The sequence below is a fragment of the Bemisia tabaci genome, chromosome 4 (genome assembly GCF_918797505.1).
Source record: "Bemisia tabaci chromosome 4, PGI_BMITA_v3".
NCBI lineage: Eukaryota > Metazoa > Arthropoda > Insecta > Hemiptera > Aleyrodidae > Bemisia > Bemisia tabaci.
The window spans coordinates 24,482,026-24,503,717 of NC_092796.1; the positions used below are offsets into that span (position 1 = coordinate 24,482,026).

At 35.5% G+C, this 21,692-nt stretch overlaps 2 protein-coding genes across 2 annotated transcripts in view; both read right to left on the reverse strand.

The window, feature by feature from the left end:
• Positions 1 to 1,431: 1,431 nt before the first annotated feature.
• Letm1 (Leucine zipper and EF-hand containing transmembrane protein 1) lies at positions 1,432 to 16,229 on the reverse strand. Its single transcript, XM_019054347.2, has 12 exons — positions 15,884 to 16,229; positions 13,994 to 14,529; positions 13,038 to 13,181; positions 12,069 to 12,212; positions 7,925 to 8,128; positions 6,895 to 7,146; positions 6,329 to 6,457; positions 5,567 to 5,761; positions 4,571 to 4,702; positions 3,687 to 3,892; positions 2,785 to 2,935; positions 1,432 to 2,126 (listed from the first exon to the last, which is right to left on the reverse strand). Exons 1-12 carry the CDS (start codon positions 15,942 to 15,944, stop codon positions 1,692 to 1,694), a joined length of 2,589 nt encoding a protein of 862 aa, XP_018909892.2. The 5' UTR covers positions 15,945 to 16,229; the 3' UTR covers positions 1,432 to 1,691.
• Positions 16,230 to 19,208: 2,979 nt separating this feature from the next.
• LOC109038974 (filamin A protein cher) overlaps positions 19,209 to 21,692 on the reverse strand; it is a 156,490-nt gene continuing 154,006 nt past the window's right edge. Inside the window, 1 exon segment of the mRNA XM_072299536.1 lies at positions 19,209 to 21,529. Within this exon segment, the coding sequence (XP_072155637.1) occupies positions 21,345 to 21,529 (185 nt within the window). The 3' untranslated portion in view covers positions 19,209 to 21,344.

Genomic DNA, 21,692 nt, shown 5'->3' on the forward strand with positions numbered 1-21,692 from the left:
AGAATAAAAGCCTGCAGCCAGATTGTTGAAACTTTAACCAGCCGTGTCGGAACGATAAGACAAGACATAGCCCTACCTGCGCCGTGCAATACATCGATTTTCGATTTTTGACGTCCCGACATAAATTTCAACAATCGGACTGCTGTAGCTAGTTCAAAAGTTACTGAACTGAACCTCTGATATGGAGACCACAAGAACAATAGAAAGGCTGTCTCTACCCAGCAATACCCTGGTTGATTTTTCGATTTGGACAGAAATAAACTTATCAAGATTTGAGTCAAATGGATAAGATTGATCTATCTAAAATATCAATCCATCAAATATATCAATCTATCAAATGACGAAATCTAAATCCGTCTGCTAAGGGTCTTAAGTAAATGAGATGGTGAGAGGACACACGCCGCCGTGGTAAGGAAAGACGCCGTATGAGCCATTAGTTGTTGCCTTTCCTTCGACATATCACAAATTTCCAGGCTGAAAATTTATAAATACCTCTCTTCTGATGTTTCAGAAGAGTTTGTTCGCAATTTGATCTGAAAATTTCAAGGAAAAATATTTATAATTTTCTTCGAGAATATTTATTTTCTGAGAGAGAATTCAGCAACATTCAATTGCTCTTACAGCATTTTTACTTAGCACGGTAGTACTACTGGTTCCTCCTTTCCTGGTACTCTCATCGAAAAACCACTCAGACTCATGAGTTCAGGGACCAGGAGTAGGTCTTTCCATCATCTCATTCTAAGTAAACTCTGAATTTCTGCATTTTTTCCATAAGGAGGGATCAGCAACGGGTCTCCTTTATCTTTTATCTTCAGGAGGGTCTAAATCTTGGTAATTTTTAAGCATCAAATTCATTGGAGCTCATAACTGGCGAATGAGAGAGTGAATCCTCCATGGACTAAAATTTTAGTCCCTGTCGCCTTTCCTCGATTTTGGCTGGGAAAAAAAATTTTGAGATCAGTGTTGAATCCTATGTAGTTTGAGGTCGATTTTGCCCGTTCTCTCGGCAAACCTTCGATTCGGTTCCTAAAATTTTAGTCCATACCATCCATTTAGTCCCTTTTTAGTCCTTGCAGAAGCACTCAAACAAATTGCGAAATCAGTTGGGAGACTCAGAACTTACAGTCTATACTCTGCCTTCTGATCTTTCAAAAGTTTATGTTTTGACGAATTGGAAAACTTGTAATTCACTTGACTGGAGATGGCAAGAAGTTTTATAAATGAGGACTTAGGTGAAAGAATTGTACTGAAAATAGTCCGTACCAAAGGCTTCCTCTTTTTAAACCTCTTTTTCTAATCTTATTGACCAAAAACAAAATCGGTTGGCTTTTCAAGGCATTAGAAGCTTCCCAACTGAGGCATTTGATACAAAATGAAAAATAGTCAAAATTTAAACTTACTGGTTAACATAGAAATAATTAAGAGATCAAGTAAGAAACTTCAAGTTCATTTAATTAATGAAAATAGTTCGGATCAAGTAAAATAATACTAGAAAAATATGTAGCGCTTAACAGATACTTACAACAGTACAGTTATCATATTATATACAGACATTTACACATGAAATCGTAAGTAAAACAGCTTTTTGGAATGAACCAAACATGATTTGTACATTTGTTGAAAGAGCAAAACAAATTTGAAGAGGGGGCAAAAGGCAAATGAACTAACAGATAGAGAAGAGACTAGGTTTATCACAGGTTTTTCGGTTCATTGTTGGGTTTTAAAGGATCAGACTTCTTCTGAATGTCCACAGATTTGACGCTGACGGTCTGTTTTGGCGGTGGAACATTGCAGCTTTGTTTATCACCGCTCGAATCATCTGATTTCCGCGTTTTTTCCGTGATCTCTTTCGTCATTTCCAGAGTTGACTTTTTTATTTTGTTTTGGCTAGATTTTGAATCGTTCGAACTTGATTCGCTAGATGAACTTGAAGATGAAGAGGACCCTGATTTTGGATTTTGGCTTTCAGATTCTTTATCTTCTTTGCTCTTTTGCATGTCTTGTTTCAGTGCTTGTGCTATGTGCTCTTCCAACTCGATCATTTCTTCCTTCGCTACAAGTTCTATCAGTTCATCAATCTGTTTCTTGTTCAACTTCACATTTTCGTTGCCAATAAGCTCCAAAACCTGGAATTACAATTAAAGTTTCGAAATTAGTTAGTTGTCAAGAGTGTAATAGGACAATTCCACGTAAAAAATAAAGGTGGAGTGAGCACCGAGCATTTAATCTTGTGAAAGATTGAAAAATTAGGAATGCTTTTAATTTTGTCATAAACGGCAGAACCGAGAGGTAAAATTTTGCGAACAAATCCCTGATTCCCAGATTGAAAATTTTGAGAATCATCACAGACAAAGTACTCTCTGAAATTGGGCAATGAGATGAAAAACAGGACTGAAGAAGTAAAAATAACCCTAAAACGTCCAGACCGATTAGACAGCCATCAATCGTTGGACAAAAAAGTAAAAATATAAAAATCAAATAAAACCTATATGGCCAGAGAAAGGAATTTTGAATTGGATACTTGTTCTGTTTTCAGTTACAGAAAAAATATTAAAATATGATTCATACAAATTTGATATGTGGAGGCTACACAAAAGAACCAAGCACAAATATGATGTCTAGGACAGAGTGGTACCATTAAATTGTTGCATAAGGCAAAAAACTCAGAAAGAGGTCAAGGTTTTTTCATCAATTTTACAGGGGGGAGAAAAATCCTTTTCATGTAAAGAAAGTGTATTTAGGCGATCTGTGCGAAGCAAATGCCAAAGCATAAAATTTACATACCCTTAGAACAACATCAATTCGAATGAGTCCATCATGATCCTTGTCAATCTCGCTGAGCACCTCAGCAATTTTTTCCAGTTTCGATGAGTCGGGCAAAGTTTGGATTTTCTGGATAGCACTAAGTAGTTCATCAATTTTTACAAGCTCATCACTGAAAAAAACAAAATTAAGATGAAAAACGGGCCAACACAACATTCTGACTTCAAACCTGTAGTCCTTGCAGGAAGGAAAAGAGGAGAGAGATGGCACACGGAGAGAGAAACATATCTCATCCGTTTTTACAGATTATCTTGCACTTGGACAATCTTTCATCGAACAGAGATTATTTTTTTTATCAAATTATTGTGAGAAGAATAGGGGCTTTCCCCCTCATTTTTCTATTCTGAAACTTTCATTAAAATAAAAAAGCCATTTATGAAGAATATAATAACATTCGAATGAAATAAAGTTAAAAACCCTTGACTTAAAACAAAGATGACCCCCCTCCCCCCTTGCATTAAATTTGCCATTAGCCAAGTTTCAAATTTTGAACAATATTTTTCGTAGATAAATTCTAAGAGAATACGGTTTGTTATTAATTTGAGTTTAACATGATGCATTGAAAAAGTGCGCTGCTGCAAGGATTCAAAATGAGGAGGATAAAGAAAATAATAATTGAGAAGTATGGCTCAAAATTGCTAACATGCTGACTTAGGTTTTTGACTTGGTACCTTGTTATTGGAACTTCACTTAGGAAACCCATCAAATTAGTTGTAACTCTCACACAAAATATTTAGTCTGACTTTCAATCAAATTGGAAAGCACTTGGAGAGGGACTGGGATCTTCTGACGCAATAAAAGCTCCATACTTCGATGAAGAAGTTCTTTTGATAAAAATTCAATTTCTAATAAAATTTGCCTACCTCTTTTTGTCTTCAACGGTTTCAACTTCCAACGTTTTCTTGATTTCAGCACCTTTCTTCTCCAAATTATCTCGAACGTGGTCCAGTTGGTTTATCATCTTGTTCATTCGTTTGAAAAGTCGATTAGCAGCTTTAGACTCCTTGACTTTCGGAATGACATGAGTTGGGTCAGTCTCTTTCAAAGCCTCTTTCAATTCCAGGACATCCTATTATCACAAAAAATAACATTATAAAGTCATTTTGAAGAATAAATTTTGTTGGAGAGAGAAGGAATTGATGAGAGGTAGCTGGACCTGAGGAGAGAAACCTTCTACCGAAGTAAAAGAACAATATGTATTTAGATGAAAATCCTTGTTTCGTAATACAGAATACAGCCTTCTTAGATAAATATATGTCCTTGGACCAGCATAAGTTCCAGGGTTGATATTAAAAAAAGACATTTAAAAAACTTGAAATTGACAATATGAACAAAATTTGAGTATTTATAAGCAGTGCAAACCAGAGAGCATTCTATTCCAAGATAAGAATGAAATGCATAGACAGAAAGTAATTTTTTAGCACTGAGGGCTTTTAACCATGACAAAGATTATGCAGAAGGAGGAAGAGACTATCTTAGGGGTCTATAAATTATTTGCACTGCATCGTTTTTGTAGACCTGAGCGCAGGGCTTAATTGCTAAAAAGGCTTCAAACTAAGAAAAGTGATAGATGGAACCCAGGGCAGATATGATAAAATGCCGCTCAAGAATTGAACTTTGGCAGGCTGCATTGAAAATTATTTCCTTCCTTAGCTCCCACCTTAAAACTATTATCAGGTATAATAATTAATTTATTAATTCCATGAATCACTTTTGAAAACTTTACAACTAAGAAGATTGAGCTTACCGCTTGGTAGTCAGCCAGTTCTTCTTTAAGTTGTTCCAGTTCATCTTTTTCCACCAATAACTTCTTCTTACCATTAACTGTTAACACGGAGATAGCATCTTCAATTTGAGCAAGATCTTTGCTGGTAAGCTCCTGGAAAAAAACAAACAAACAAAAACTGTTACTTGGTAGCTCTGCATGAGAAGAAAGAATAATCCGTATGCTTCATTAAACGATCAGTTTAAAATAGTAAAAAACAGTTTGCATACCAAGCATATTGACTCACAACATACTCTTTGATAAAATTTCATTAGAGTTTGTGCGGCATGACTGAAACTATGCTCCAATGTCTCATGTATCATTGCCAGGCCCAAGGGTGTTACCATGATCCTGTGCCTAGAGCTCCATTATCTTATCAAAGGACACCGCCTTGCTTTCTTGTCGACCAGATTAAAGTGGTAGATAAGACATCATTATTTACCCTCAGATCCAAAAGTGACACGCTCGTAGAGGAAAAGCAGTAAGATAGTGCGAGGTTCACGCTACTTTGCTGGGAAAGCAGGGCCAAAAAATTCCAATTAGAGTAAGAAATTTGAGCTCTGATGAGCTCGCCGTTCAATCTCATACTGATACTCAGTAGAGCTGGAATACTTATCTTTAATTGAAATTTTGGGATTTTTTTGGCCTTGCTTCCCTCGCAAAATAATACGAACCCAGCACTGTCTAACCATCTTGTTGCAGTTTGGGCCACATTTTTAGTATGTATTTTTATTGTACTTAGAGGAAAGACTACAAAGAGAAGAGTTTAATTTGAGATAAAAGAGAGCTATTCCGACCGCAGCTTGAGCTACCTAAATTCAATTCTATAACATCAAAAGGATTGGAAATTTGCCCGAACTGGAGAAAAAAATTTAGCACACAACAAGTTAGCGGTGACAAGAGTTCAAACTACCAAGAGTTGGAGATACTTGTTTGGAATCAGTAAGGAAGAGAAGTGTGAAAGTGGAGTAAACTCACTTCTTCTTTATGGACGGCTGAGCCTTGTGCAACAAGATCAGGAACGACTTTTTCCGTGACAGTTTCTCTTACAGGAACATCTGCGGGTGCTTTGGCCACGGTGACAGGAGTTGGAGCAATGCCAGTTGTGTCCGTAAGTTCAGGAGCTTTGTCCTCCAGTAACTCTGGATCTTTAACGGCCTCTTTCTTCTCAGCCTGTTGAAAAAGCAATGACGAGGGTGGAAAATAGGTACTTTCACTGTTACATCGAGGTCCAATGAAAATAACTTTTATCAAATTTAAGCATAAAATAAAAGCTCCATGAGAGAGGAAAAAACCTGCGGCTGTCTATCTTGTTTCATAAATCGTAACACTTGAGATCTTAATTACATACCACAAGAATAATGAAACTTTCTTCTGATCCCAAAAACAACTAAAACCTATTCATTCAAATGAAAAAGCAACGAAAGGAGCAATTTCTAAGTTCTATCAATTTTTAGTAATATATGAGAGAAAAAGCATTGAATACCCTCGAAGTTTTGTTCACTTATCCTTTTGCAAACAAAAAATTAGTAGCAAAAAAGAACTGCTTTATGAATATTTTTAGCAAAATTTAACAGCTCTGAGTATCTATACAAGAAATGATGACAATCAAGAGTGGCGGTAGCCACCCCTGGTCGAGGAAAATGACGTCCTACTAAAGTCCCGATAACAAACGGGTGGCCAAGACTCTTAGTCACAGGCAACTCCCTTAATCTGAAAATTGATTCGTAGACAACTTACTTTCAACTCTTCATATTCTTCTTTCCTTTCTTCTGAAATCTTGCGAACTTCTTCCTGGATCAAGGCGATCTTCAACTTGTTGTCAGGCTTACCTTCAATTTCACCAATTTCAGCTTGCACTGAGGAAACCTAAAAACAAACAAGCATAGTTCAGATTTGGAAGAAAAAAGGGAAATTATAAAAACAAGACAAAAAAACTCATGGAATTTTATTCAAACTTTGAATTCGACTGATAATTGATGCAAGATATTTTTTCTTTTTTCAAAAAGATTTCATCAAGACAAATCTTGCAAAACTTGATAACTACTAAATCCCTATTAAAAGAAAAACTTACTATTTCTTGAACTTTTTTGACTGAAATCGGCAAATGCGACAATAGTTTTCTGTAATGTTGGAATAAATTAAGCAAAATTCGATGTGTGACATCATTGAATCCGAACCTCGTCCAGAAAAAAAGGAAAAATGACAAAATTTTTGTTGCCGACTAAAATTTATGACTTCCACAGTGGTGGAAAAATTGGATGAAATGGTAGAACAACAGGCAAAGCGAAGAGAAAAACACAAACCATAGTTTCCGGAAGTGCAGAGATAGTAGCCTTGATCTGATCAAGTGGAACATCGGATGATGAAAGCATGAGAGCTCTGGACAATAAAAGTAAAGACGGAGGAACTTTTTCATTAAGACTTAAATGTATCCACTGCTCCAACTGCTCTTTCAGCCTTTCTGCAGTCAACCCATAAGCGCGCATGCCTCGAGCCCTGCATGCAGCCTGAAGCTCTGGCACTGAGAGGGAATCAATCCCTTCTTTCCGGATCCACTGTAAATTTTGAAAACATTTACTATCACGGATTACCAATTAAAAATCTGCGCAGTAGAAGGTGACAACTTTAGGGGGAAAATTAAAATTTAACACTGACTATAATAAGGAAAACAATTTAATCATTCTTTGGGAGGGAAATGCTTCCCAAGGGGATCGGCGTTTCAAAGAGGATGTGGTCTGAGTATGTTCAGACGGTGAGAGACTAAAGAAAATTTGTTTGACTCAACACCCCTTAGGACAATCTTCCTAGGATGGGCATGAAGCTGGCTTTCTTTTCCCTGCAGACAACTGAATGTGTAAGGTGGTTCATTTTTAGTAGCTCAACGATTCTTTTATATTCATATTCATTTTATATAGTTAACCCGCAGATAAAAATTTAAACGTGCTTAGACAATTAAAATAATACTGTACGTGCAAGGCATGGGTTGGGTTGCTAGTTTATTGATATTTTGTGTGCACGCAACACTTGATAGCTTGACAAACAAGACAGAGCACTAACCATCCGTGGAAAAAAAAGAAGTAATTGATTTATGAACTTTACTGGCCTGGACTGTTTTTCGGATTTCCTGTGAGGACCGTTTTACGAATCGAACGCAAGATGCTGTGAAAAATTTAGTAATTTGGAAAATTCCTTAAATTGCAATGTTGGCTTCTTTATGCGCTTTTGAGTTTTTAAGTTTTTGAATCTAAAGAGATCCTATGGCAGGATCATGGGCTTGCTCCTATCATCATTCAAAAAGAATCTGATTTCAAAAAATCTATAAGATACACTTACAATGTCGTCAGCAGCTAAACTTCTCAGTTTCATCCGCAACTGAAATCTAAGTACATTGGACGTTCCTATGGGTTGGATTTCCAGGACTCTGCACAAAGCAGCCAGTTGAGGCTTGGACAATGAATCGAGAGTGATTTCATCCCGAAAGAGTTTAGACATCTTTAGAATTTCTTCACTTGTCACTATTCCCCCTGATTCTTTGACCTGCAGAAAAAACAAGACAAATGATGAGTACGATTTACCACTAGCCCTTTGTTGATGATCCGAAGTCAACATAAAAATTGATAAAATGCAAACAGCTTCTCGGAACAACTGCTTCTGATTACATACCTCTTTAATTTCTTAATTTGATTTAATTTACAGCAGGTAGCATTCCTTGTTACCTTTAAAATAATCAAATTTAAAGGTTTCCGCGAGTATGTTTTAACTTTTTTTGAAGGTTAAAAATAAGTTGTGAGAGCAGTTATTTTTTCATCCTCTTACCACAGCAAACTGAAAATACCTGGACCAAGCAATCAATTGGGTAATTGAAACATTATCCTTGTCTAAGCATGAGATACACCAGGATATAAGTAAAATCACGAGGCTTGATCTCCTTGCTGTGAAAAAGTCCGTAAAACAAAATCAGAAATATTTAAAATGCTAAAATTTTTAAAATTATAAAATTGTTACAGTGATAGATGCTAAGAAGAAACGAAAGTTTTGATTAAAAAATTATAATAAATGAATGATGAATAAAAAAGAAAAGATAAATAAATGAGCTGAGGACATTTTGTAAACCCTCCGATCTCTTTGTGATGGTGAGTAGTTAATGGAGAAAAGCTGACAACACTCAATAATTACCCTCCAAAGTCTTTCAAATTCGATAAATGAACGATAAACCAGGTAGGAAAAAGTGTGGAAACTTCTTGAGGGGAGGGAGAGGGGAAGATCAAGGTCACACAGACTCTGAGACTGGGCAACCTTGAAAACAACAAATCACTGTTCAAGAGCTAATGACACTCATGGAATGGCACCACTTTACTGGTAGCCGGGTACAGATCACATGTCATTCATAAAAACTGTTGGCAGTTATTCTGCTAGAAATACAAAATTGACTCAGTGGTGAAAAATGTCTCATCTGATTGAAAACTTAGATTTGCGAAAGTGTGTTCTTAGGAAGTGCTCATAATTTGGAGGAGCACTGGTACTTGAAATAAATAAAATAGAATTCACTTGTAACAGTTTGATTGCTAAAGCAAAATGTTGATAGGTTAATCACCATTCACCATCATCGAAAAGTGAAATCAACATGACTTATTGTTAGTTAAAACACTTAAAAAAACACCAGGGTTTCTGGCTGGTCTGAAAAAACCGCAACTTAGCGTATTTTTAGAATTAGCTCTACAGGACTGCGTTTAATGGTTGATTATTTCCTCTAAAACCTTTCATTAATCACTCCAAGTAATTTCTACCCTCTCAAAATTTAGCCCCTTGACTGATAGCAAGAGGGCCTCCCTACTTTCCAAGGTATTTTTATTGACTCAAAAATGTCTCAAAAAAATTGGTGTTTTCTCTTAAATGCACTGTAACAGCTACTCAGAGTAGTGAGTAAATATTGAATGTCTAGGAAATACTTATAACACTTATGACTTTTCGAAACGAAACAGATATTTTCCTCTCCTCACTACTTTATTAAGCATGTAATCATAGTGAATAAACCGTGTCATTGTGACAGCGAAGGAAGATAAAGAGGTCACGAACTTGCAAATTGGAAGATAACTTATTTTTTTTGACTGGATTAATTGTTTTCCCTTCTCCTAAACTTGCTGAGCCAATCATCACCACTGACCGTTTTGATAAAACTCTCGACAAGATATCAGAACATGCCACTGTACTCAGCCCCTGATCAAGCACATATGTACTATACTTGGTTAATGATGCAAGTTCTCTATGACAGTTTACATTCCTTAAAGGTGGATACGGAGGCTAGGGAAGGAGGAAAAAACTATGAGCATGAGTCTGCCGAGAAAGCAAAGATGCAATTTTGCAATGATGTAACTGATTATTCTAGTTGACTGTTACAACACCAAATTAATAAATTGGTTGTTTTAAAATGTCTGAACATTTCTATGTAAAAATCATGATTTAGGAAAAGCAAGAAAGTCTTGTAATATTCGTTTAAAGGTGCAAGAAACTACTTGGCTTGACATTTTTTGGCTTGCAGTGTTTCCTTTCAAAAGTGTTTCAAAAATATTTGAGGATGATCTTGACTAAGATCTTGAATTTAACTAAAGGACAAAGTGGTTGCTTTTTTTTAAACTTTCGAGAGTTACTTCTTTATTTTCAAGCTTGTCGCAAGGGGCACAAAAAGTATGGACTTGCGAGGGGCATCAACCGCAGGAGTGCCTGAATTTCTCTTATTTCGTTTATTTCTGTAACTTTTAAGAAATTCTCATATTCTTTTAAGCACATAATTTTCAAACATCAAAACTTCCAACACAGAATTTGAAAAAAAAAAAAAAAGTGTAATTCTACTAATTTGTCTTTGGGTGATGACCCTAAAATATACTTCATTTTTTATTTCCCATTCTGGTGTCCACCACCAAACCCCACCAATCAACACCGGTTTCCGGGCTCACAGAAGCTCTCACTTTGTCTTCGAATCGAATGGAGTCCATTGTCGTGCCTTGTCCTTTTTTTGGTCAATAAAAAGTCTTTCGTTCAACCGAGTCATCTTGTTGTCTTTTCTTCCCAGTCCGGGAACATCACACCTATCTACTTATTGACTGAAAGAGGGGGGGGGGGGGGGGGGGAATTCGCGGTTTTCATGGGTCCCAATATACCTTGGAGATAGCCCTGCGTATAGAGATTTTCCTCACATTTCAGACAGTCAAAAGTGCTCATAATGTTTGCTAGTAAAAATAAATTTTTAGACCTTCAATATAATTCTGTCAATGTCATTGCTCATACATTAGATGAAAAATTTCCCACTTTCTCAAAGATTTTTTTGCCGATCATGCAATCTGGAAACTGCTAGATTCGGTATAATAGCTGTGCCTTCCAAGTTGTTTCAAACAGCGGCCGACTGGGTCTAAAAAATTTACCAGGAATACCAACCCTGTGTAATTGTATATTAGCCGTGAGGAGAGGACAACCCGTTCCGAAATCATTCTAGATATCAACTAGCTCACCGGGATTTTTCCCAGTGTTCCCGCCTGCTTGCCCACCCCTGCTTTTGAACATTTCTTCATTCATATTATGTACAAACAGTTAAGACACTGTTGAGAGATTTAATTTTCTGAGCCCCCCCTCCCCCCCTCTTTGAATATTGTATGCTAGATTTGGACGGAGTTAAACAGAAAGGAACCAAGCCACATCGGGATCGAACCGAGAAAAAGAGGTTTACAGTTTGGCTCCTGCATAAGACTCAATGTAAAAAGTTAACTTCAAATTCAATTTCTGCAAAATTTGCTCCAACAAAAACTTTGAATTTTTGGCGATAGATAGTAGAGCAGTAGTTGAGTTCAAAAGCACTCATAACTAAATTTTTCCCAAAATGTGGGTTGGTTCCTTTCTGCTTAACTCAGTCCATTTAAGGTTTCGCATCAAGTTGGGCAAATGGTGCCAGCATGAGTGAAACAAAAACCAAAAATCAATATTTGAACCAAATTAGATGTTAGCAAATCAGAAGCTCAATTTGGACGTCACATTGACTGATATAAGGGTATCCCAGCCAGTTTTTATTTTTTCTCTGCAAATACAGGTTGTGATAGTTTCTCACAAAACTTTAAGAAGTTTTAATTACTAATCATACTCTCAGTTTCATGACAAGTTATGAGTTTTTCTAATTTGACCTACGGGCTCCCGAGATAAATTCTACTTTTTCTGCACACATTTCTTCTCAACATAGGTCCAATTTCTAGGGATACTTGAAGCATTTACAATGTACACGGTAATTTAATTAGCATTTTTTAATCGCATTCAAAACACATATGGTAAAGACAGTAGAATGTTATTCTTCTTGCATTGACTGTCGATAAAGATTTCAATTTTTTAGCAATATGCCTTTAAAAATTTTACTCCTTATCGATGTTGTGACATTATTTATGAGTTACTTTTGTGGCAAAGCAAAGCAAGAAAGAAGGAAATGAAAAAAACTTACTTTTTTGAAGAATTCTGCGAGTTTGGCAGCTGACTCTGATGGGTTGCCATCATCAACTCCATGGACTGACATGTTGTCCAAAGTTTTTTGAAGGAACTTTGCCATTTCCAGTTTGATTTTTAGGTTTTGTACAATTTTTGCTTCCTTTACAAAAAAAAAATATATAAATAAATAAATAAATAAATGAATTCTGACCATAAAGCAAAGTAATTCCATACTATTAATGAAATGTGAAGAAGTTGTTTGAATGGTTAAACACTCGTAATTAGCACTTTGTTTTGAACTCTGGATATTAGACTAACTACATCACTCTTAATCACTACTGTAGCAAATTAGTTATGGTACCATTGCAAATACTGCACATGTCACGGTAACATTTTGTGTGCAACTTAACTTGAGTAGATCATGGTTTTTTCTAATGAGTGGGAGATCTAAATTCACGCATCAAAACACATTTATATCTATGCTGGGAGTTACTTTCAATAATATTTGTTGCATGAATCATGTTCAATGTGAAATTTTGGTTAGAAAACATACATCATACATAATTTTTAAATGCAGCATCTTGTCTAGTAGTACATTGGGCAATGGAAAATACAGACAGGCTGATTCTGGCTACATCTGTTCATTTAGTTCTAGGCAGCAAAACTGAAAACTTTATTCCGAAGTGTTTTCTTTTGTGAAGAAGACTGATGAGCACATACTTTGACCAGCATTGAGCTCTTCCTTAAAAAGGAATTTCATAAGCTTAAAGAGCTTATTGAATAACAGGGAAGCGGGAACTTTCCGCATCTCTATATAAATTGAAGTTTAATTACCAATAAAACCACTTTCACACGTTGACACTTGCACACTTAAGTAAAGTCAACAGGAAATAGGTTTTCAATATATTAGAAGATCAATATTTCATCATTAAGTCTCATGCAAAAGGCAAGAATCATTAGGCTAAAATTGATGGGCAAGACTTACTTTATCTGAAGAAGTTTGAAAAGTTGATGGTAACATTCCTGGGAAAAATTTGATGAACACTGGCAAAAGGAATTCCATGAAAGGAACAATGATGAAAACGGAGAAAGGAACAAGACGGAACATGTCAGACATTGTTCTGACGAGCTAGAAAAGAAAAAGAACAGAAGAAAAAATTACAACACATCCTGTAATAGCTGAAAAAATGTGGTTGTTCTCAATTCGTCATCACACAGTGACACAAACTTAAATAATAGTAATTAAGAATTTTCAGATAAAATTTTAATGAAATTAGGCTCAAGTAAATTGAATTTTGATGAAAAAATTAACTACAAAGTGATGATGCAATTACCAGACAATAAATACTTGCAGCAGGTTTTTAATTAATAATTTTCATGCTTCTCAAATCTGCAGTAAAGTCTGCAGACCCCTGAAGAATTCTGAATTTAGACTTCTAAGAGAAGTTGAAAATATTTACACATTGAATAATATATGAACTATCCTACGCAGCTTAAAATATTGAGGGCTTAATATTTTCTAGTAGGTAAGAATTAAATCCAAGAAAAAAAAGATGCCCTCTTGAATCAATATTTAGATGGGTGACATCCCTTTCTGCGTTCATTTCTATCATAAATTTGACCTTGATAGGAGGAAAGCTAAATTTCATGGGAAAATCAAGAGAGTTGAAAAACTTATTATGATATCAATAGCATGCAAAACCTTGTGTCTCCTTCTGTGACATAGTAAGACTCCCTGTCATACTTCATATTTTCTTTGAAATTTCTCAAAAGTTTCCTTGATTTTTGTCCTTTGTTACCGAAACATTCTGTATAGATTTCTAGTTATATAATTGGATTGTTTCTTTTCACAAAATTCAACAGAAGTGGAAATTTTAAAACGTCGCAATGGAGATACTTAATTCCGCATTTTTGCCATCAATATGCATGTTAAGAACTTACCAAATTGTATTCTCTGCGGCTCAAGCTCTTTCCATTCAGAACTCTCCAAACAAGCTTTGATGAGACTTTAATATCGATTCCTAATAGTCTAAAACCATGATAGTAATGCAAAAGTTCATCTTTTATTTTTTGCTTCAAACTTTTCTTTGGCGGCACTGCCACTACTGTTGGCTCTGCTGCCTGTTCTTTTTTCGTGGCTTCAACTTTCTCCTTCGCTTTTTCCTTGAGAGCTGAAACTGTTTCTTCCACTCTGGATGATGGTTTCAGTGGGCTGCAGTATAATGGGCTGAACGTGCGGAAACTTCGAGAGAGATCCAAAGAGTGCAGCTGAACAGGGGCTGCTGAGTTTCTAAAGGTGCCTGTATCATATTTGGTACCTGTGGAATTTTGCAAAACTGAGCTGCTAGCACCAAGACATCTGCTGTGGTAAGTACCATAAAATCGAGTGCACCTGAGACTCATTAAGGGACAAGGAAGTTTGAGGACGAGATCGCAAGTTCTGGCACTACCTGTCCTACTTTGACAGCCACACAAATCTGGAAAATAGAACATTGCAGTTATACTCCAAAATTATTGTACATTAAAATACAAGGACAAACCCACTTTTCAAACAAAAATTGCGACTTTTTGCGTTTCATACTTCACAACCATTGCCAGATAGGGATATGAAATTTTTTCCTTGCATGAAACTGTCGATGATGATATCCAAAGTAACATGCACATAATTTACCCCAGAATGTGACTTGCATACCTTTTTAATCAGAGATACTGATATGATAAAGTATTACAAAGAAATTGAGAGGCGACATCAACGGAATGCTGTAATATACAGTATACTGTAATATACATTATACTGTAATAATACAGTATGTGTTTTCTAAGTTTCTTTCTAGAATGTAGAGTATAGAGAAAACTTGAGTTAAAAGAAAGCTTTTAGTGAGAATGGTATAACCAGCATTCATTGGCTGTAGATGCATTATAATTATTGGTGATAAACCAACTTCATACAGAGTTAGCTAGTCAAATAGCTATCCAATGACCTCTACAGCTAAAATTTTGCAACATCACTACGTGCGTTTACGAGTATTTCAATGCAGATTAAAATCGCATTTAATATGCAGTGGATTACAGCAAGTGAGGAGCATTCTCAGATCCTTCATGATGTACTTTGCGTACTTTAGGACGGCACTAATGGTTAAGAATCCAACAGAGCATCAGAGATCTAAGAATGTCCTTACTTGTTTCAATCCATGACGTGTTGAGTACGTTTCCAATCCGGAGCGAAACACACATGTAAACAAACCTAAAATTGCGATGGATGCGTCTACTTATGATTGCAGTGTAAGCCGTATGTACAACGATGACAGATTTGCGAGGGACATTATAGGAGACTGTCACTATCCTATCATTACTGATGAAATTCATGTTATCCTGATGTGTTTCAGTATGATGCAAGTGATCGCAGATTGTGTGAGGTTAGGATAAATGTTTTACAATGATTGACTGAGAAGCAGCTTGCAACATTGAGGGTAGTGCGTACCATGAATGAATGACTTTAAGAAAGTTCTAGTAGCCATCATGAAAGAAATAGTCTATTTCTTTCATGTAGCCATGCTTGTCTGTATTAGTATACAAACTAAGACAGTAAAAAAGCTGGTGAAAAGTAGACTCAAGATGATGAACTTCTGAACGCAGAATTTTTATGCCATGCGACACTCAGAATGTTGGAAAAATTGCCTCGCTAAGTGAAAGAGGTAATGAACAAACACACTCAAGGTGCAAAGATAATGTAATCCGCATTATTAGCGGTCAATCATGGAGATTACGAGATGATGTCTAGGTTATGGCACAAAGCTCCATTAGGAATGATGGAATTTCAGAGGTACTTACTTCGAAGGTACCAAGCTGATTTTAGAGCTGGAGTAACTTGATTACTGACAAAGTGATTCATATTGAAAATTTAAGTAAACAAAAGAATAGTTAACGAAAAAATAAAAGTAAAAACAAAAGGGCGAAAAGCTTATCACGACTGAATGACACACTGCCAGAATGCCACACTTCACCTGTTCACATTCACAAATGATTGATGAAAACAAGACCTACTCCAACGTTCCTTATAAAGAATAACTACGGAACTTTCAGGTCGTTCCCTTCGGGCAACGATTCAACTTTTCGCAAAGCGTATGATGTTCACGATCCTAAACGAAAGTTATATGAAAAAAGCTCCCGGTTACAAACAAGCTCAAGTCAATGCCAATTTGCATATTTTTGCAACATCCTCAACACGCAAAAACTTCCATTGTGTGTGCTGCGCTCTACTGAGTTTCTTACATACTTTTGAAGAGGCGCTAAATTTTAAATTGACGCTCAAGTTTCCGACGAGCGATACCAGCAGAGTTGCTAAGAGAGATTTCATCGAATGAAATTTCGTGAAATTTCACAAGAAATTTCACGAAAAAATTTTGAAAGAACAAACATAAAATATGGATTAATGATTTTAACTCCGCCGCCGCGCCACGGCACTGTGTTTGACGCAATGCGTGAAGTATTCACGCAGTCTTGTAGGCGCTATGCGTTTCACGCTGATCGCACTGTTTACCGCAATGCGTGAGGTATTCATGCATTCTTGTAGGCGCTATCCGTTTCACGCTGACCGCAATGACCACACTGTGTTTGATGCAATGCGTGAAGTATTCGTGCAGTCTTGTAGGCGCTAATATGTGTTGCATGCCGACCGCCGCGCTAAGGGCTTCTCCTTTTCACATCAAGTCCTCGTCAATATTGCTCTCTGCGCAGCACCGCTCCATGCCAAATTGCGTGTTTGGTTTCTGTCTTAACTCAACTAATTAAAAGTGCTGTCTCTTGCTTCACCGAAAGACGACAAAATTAGAAATTATTATACTCTCCGAAAATGAGAGATTTTGTCGCCTTTTCTCGTTTGTAATTTTTTTTCTGAATCGAATTTTCTTCTAATACCCACATTTAAAAAAATTGCAAAATTTGCCGCCATGGGCCGCGGCCCATGTGGCCTTCCCCTTAAATCGGCCCTGCCCAAGCCGGGTCAAATTGACCCCGCGGTTTGTATGGGGCCGTGGTACATACATGCTTCAGATTGTAGGTCTGTAAATACATAAAAAAAAAAGGGATCAGATATCGAATTGGAAAAAAAAAAGAAAAACATCGAGTGCCAGAGAATTTTTCCCTAGTAGCAATGGCTCTTAGAAAAAGTTCTACGAAAAGTTGTCCAAAAAAATGTAAAAAACTTGGAAATTTTAAGAGTTGGTAAATTTTAAGTAAAAAAAAACTCTTAAAATACTCGCTTTAGGAAATCCTGTCGGGGAATTCTTTTAAGTAAAAAAATAGTGTTATTTTAATTAAACAAAAACGTAAAATTTACGTAAAAAGCAGTAAACCATACCTATCCTCGATTTTTATAGGCTGCAACACTGTTCCTTCTACACTTTCCTGTTCACCGCTTTTTTTCCTCGTTTTTGCCCGCAGAAAATTAAAAAAAATACGTAAATTTTACTTAAAATTTACGTAAAAAATTTACTTAAAATTTACGTAAAAAATTTACTTAAAATTTATGTAAAAAAATTTACTTAAAATTTACGTAAAAAATTGACGTAAATTTACGTAAAAAATTTACTTAAAAGTTACTTAAAATGTCTCTTCAGATTTATGTAAAAAAAGCTCCAAAAAAGGTTTCCTAATACGAATATTTCAGGAGTTTTTTTTTTTTTTTTACGTAATTATCAAGTGGTTTTAAACGAGTTTTTTACAACTTTTCTCAACAGCCACTGCTACTAGGGTTGTTGCCTATTAAGTACCCCGATAAGTCCCAAGTCAAGTCAAATTGACCTGACTTCATCTCTTTCTAGGGAGTTACATGGTGCTGGTACAAATGAGCTTCAGATATAGGTCTACAAATTCATCCATACACAAAAATAATCAGACATAAAATTGAGAGGAAGAAAAGAATCGAGAGTCAACACTGCCAATGATAGGAAAGACGTAATCGGGCCTCGTTTTATAACTTTTCTGCCGAATCTGAGCAACACCTCGGCAGCACAAAGCGGAGCATTGCGAGTTCATGCCATCGCGCCTCCAATTTTGTAGATGCATCACGGACATCCATCAAGCACAAATAGTTGCATCTCTGCGCCGATATCAACGCGCGACCTTCCCTTTACTCTATTTCCATGTTTTGTTTCCGCCTGTTTTTTTTGTAGTGGTGCTTCAAAGGGCTACTTGAGCAAAACAGCCGAACATAGGAGAAACGTAATCGGGCTTTGTTCTTTCACTTTTCTCCCAATTCTGAGCGACATCTCATTAGTGGCATCATGTACCTCGCCATGGCATCTTTAATTTTGCAGATGCAACACGGATTTCCTTTGAGTACTAATAGTTGTATCTCTACGTCGTCATTAAAACGCGGCGAGGTCTCTTTTATTTTTAAAATTTGAGAAAAGGCAGGGTTAAGTCTGCTGAAAATATGCAATGATGTATCCAAATCAATAATCATTTTGGAAAAAAAGCAAGACAAAAAAACTGTTCAGTGGTCTCTCAAATGCCCTAAAGAACTCCTGCCTACAAATTGATATTTTGGCGAAAGTTATGTCATGTCAGGGAATTGTTTCTAAGAACTACCCTTAAAAATCCTGAGGTGGATCAAATTGAACTATCTTTTGAATGAAATGTACCATTTACCTGTCAACTTTGGTTTCATAAATCTTAAGTCAAAATTCTGCGAAATTCAATTCACCTACCGACTGGCAATGGACAAAAATAACGGTATAAAAACGTTCCAAAAACATTGCTGCAATGTTAATTTTAGTAGTAACGTTGTGACGTTTCTGCAACCACTTTTTGCTCGACACATAGGGTTGAGTTCTGTAAGATAGATCTTCATTTGGTTTTTTTTGGAGAGGAAAAATGAAAATAGAAATATCGATGGCTAAAGTGCAAAATAATGTACCTCCATTGCAGAGTTCCAGAGTTCCTAGTTTTTTTGAAGAGAAACAAAGCAACTTCATGATTTTACATTCTTACAGAATATTCTGCTGACAGAGTAAGAAACTCAAGGAAGTTTACAAGAAATTATGTTGACTAGTTTACCGAGGAAACAAAAAATATGACAGGAAGTCTGCAAAGTCACAAACTGAAATATACATGATTTCACACTTAGCCCATCGTTATGTACAGTAAATAAGTCTTGTCTTCTTGAAATGAGTCTTTATTGATGTTTGATATGAAGGTGAGCAAACATAAAAATTATATGAGTAGAAAAAGTTCAATGACATTGATGGACTGAAAATAAAGAAGAATAAAAAATGACGAGCATTTTTATGATGAAAAGATGAAAGGATAAAGGAGAAACATTATACGTCTGAAATATATTAAAAAAGGGATGACTAATATTTATACAGAAAATATATAACTTTTTGAAGCATGTTAAATGGCAATGAATTTTACAAAATCTTTACTAAAAGGATGAAAAATAAATATTTTAACAACTTATTAAAAAGAAACATAAATAACAATAAAAAGATAACAAAAAAAGAGAAACTTAATATGTAATTAATGAACGATAATTTTTGATGAGGGACTCTCAAAGAAACAGTGATTCAATGAATGACTAAAATGTAAAAAGAATAAAACTGATTTCAAGGCAATTATGAAGAAATCTTAACCTAACTTTAATCAAAACTGGCTCATGTCAATTATGAAAAGAGCTGATTAAAATTGATCAAAAATTGATAAATATTATGCTTTTTGCAATAAGGCACATACATCTTCAGGCTTACATAAAAACTTAGCTTACTTTGATAATAAAATTTGATTCGGAGCTTGCATGAAAACAACAAAAACCGAAGAATAAGCTGGAGAAGAAAAAAGAATGAATAAAGCAATTTCAAAAAAAATGGCTGATTCAACAACAAGGCTTGTCATGTTTAAATTTGTGCATCAAAAGGTGGGTTTAAAATTTCATATGAGAATCATTTTCACTATAATGATACTTATTTTGACTGAGCACTATTTTTTTAAACTCGCACATTACTTAGTTTGAATCAATTTAAGACCATTGAAATTTTACTAGGTAGAGGTAAAATTCTCAAATCTTTAAAATTTATTGCACGGGATAAAATTTTTAATCATGATGATCAAAATTCATGGGGGAAAATATACATGATTGTGGGTGTTTCAAGAAGTGAACAGGGCTGCAAGGCCGAATAGAAAAAATGTTCTTTCTAGAGCATACCTAGGTTTTGAGACAAATACGGGCCTGCCCTTGACAGTGGATACAAGTAGTTCACAACTTAACTTTAAAAATTCTTATAAAATTGCTTATAAAGACTGAGCAAAGAGATTAAAAGAAACTCATCATGCCATTATTTATTATGTATTAAAATATATTTTTCAAGAGTTTTACGCTTTAGATGAAATACATAATTATTGATGGTGGCGTAAAAAAACATGTAACTCCAAGATTGGGATATTTCAAAATTTCAGCTTGCGTAATACTTTAAAAAAATGTGACGGATCAGCATTTTTAGAAGAAATTTCCCAATGATTATTTTGATGGAGCAAAGATGAACCACACAAATTTTTATGGAATAGTGATGGTTGTTTTCTCTAAACCAGAAGTTACTGAAGAAAATAAAATATGAAAGATGATTTGCAGCAACCCAAATCAAAATACAAGTTTCTCAACTTTCACTATCTTCAAGTCATTGGCCACATTAGAAATAACATGTATTTTGATTGCAGAGGTTCTAAATTTTTGTCCATAATTGATTCTTCAAAAAGGAAAAAAATTTAACCTCATTGCTTCAAATGTTCACTAAAATTCTTTGCACAGTGAGAAAAGAATCAGGGAATTTTTAAGGCACATGCAGTGTTCATTATTTTTCCATTGAAAAAATAAAGCATGACAAAAAATTAAGGCACAAATTGAGATTCAAAATATTCCAATTTCACTGTAAATGAGCTTCTTAAGGCACCTGATTATGTTCTCATAACGGAAAAAAACACAAGTTCAAAAGCAGGTTTGAAAAAGAACGATAATGAGCAAGAGAGTAATGAAGTTCCTCTTAGAATGTTGGAAACAAAATCTTTAATAGCATCCCTTTTCAACCTAACTTTTAAAAACTATTCTGTGAAAGTAATAATATCAACAGAAACCAAGCGTTCATACATTTGAGTGGTTCTCATTTTCACTGGCTGAGGGTAAAGACTTCTTACTTACGTCTTAAAGAACTATTTTTACATTTCTTGATCTTTTGTACATTCTTTAGAAATTGGTATGTAAAATCTTGTTACAAAGAGTTTGAGCAGTCTTCACCATTGCTTAGACATCGACCTTGAACGGAGAGCCCGGGATGTGTTCATCACCCCATTTGATGATCAGTATGTAGTCTCCCCTTTCTCTTACCCGGTAATTGACTTGATAGTTGTTCTGACCTGTGTGTTTGATGTAGACTTCTTCGCAAGGACCTTTTGGTCCGTAAATACCAACATAAAGGATGTTGCTTCCTGTTGGCAAATAAACGAATAAATAATACATTATTAGTAAAGAGATGTAGTAGACAAAATTGATTTTTTCAAAATACTGTAAAACACTGGATTGATACAAGTTTAGAGACCTGAGTTTATACAATTGGTATTTTTATTTGACAGGAGTCAGGGTTTAGCATGT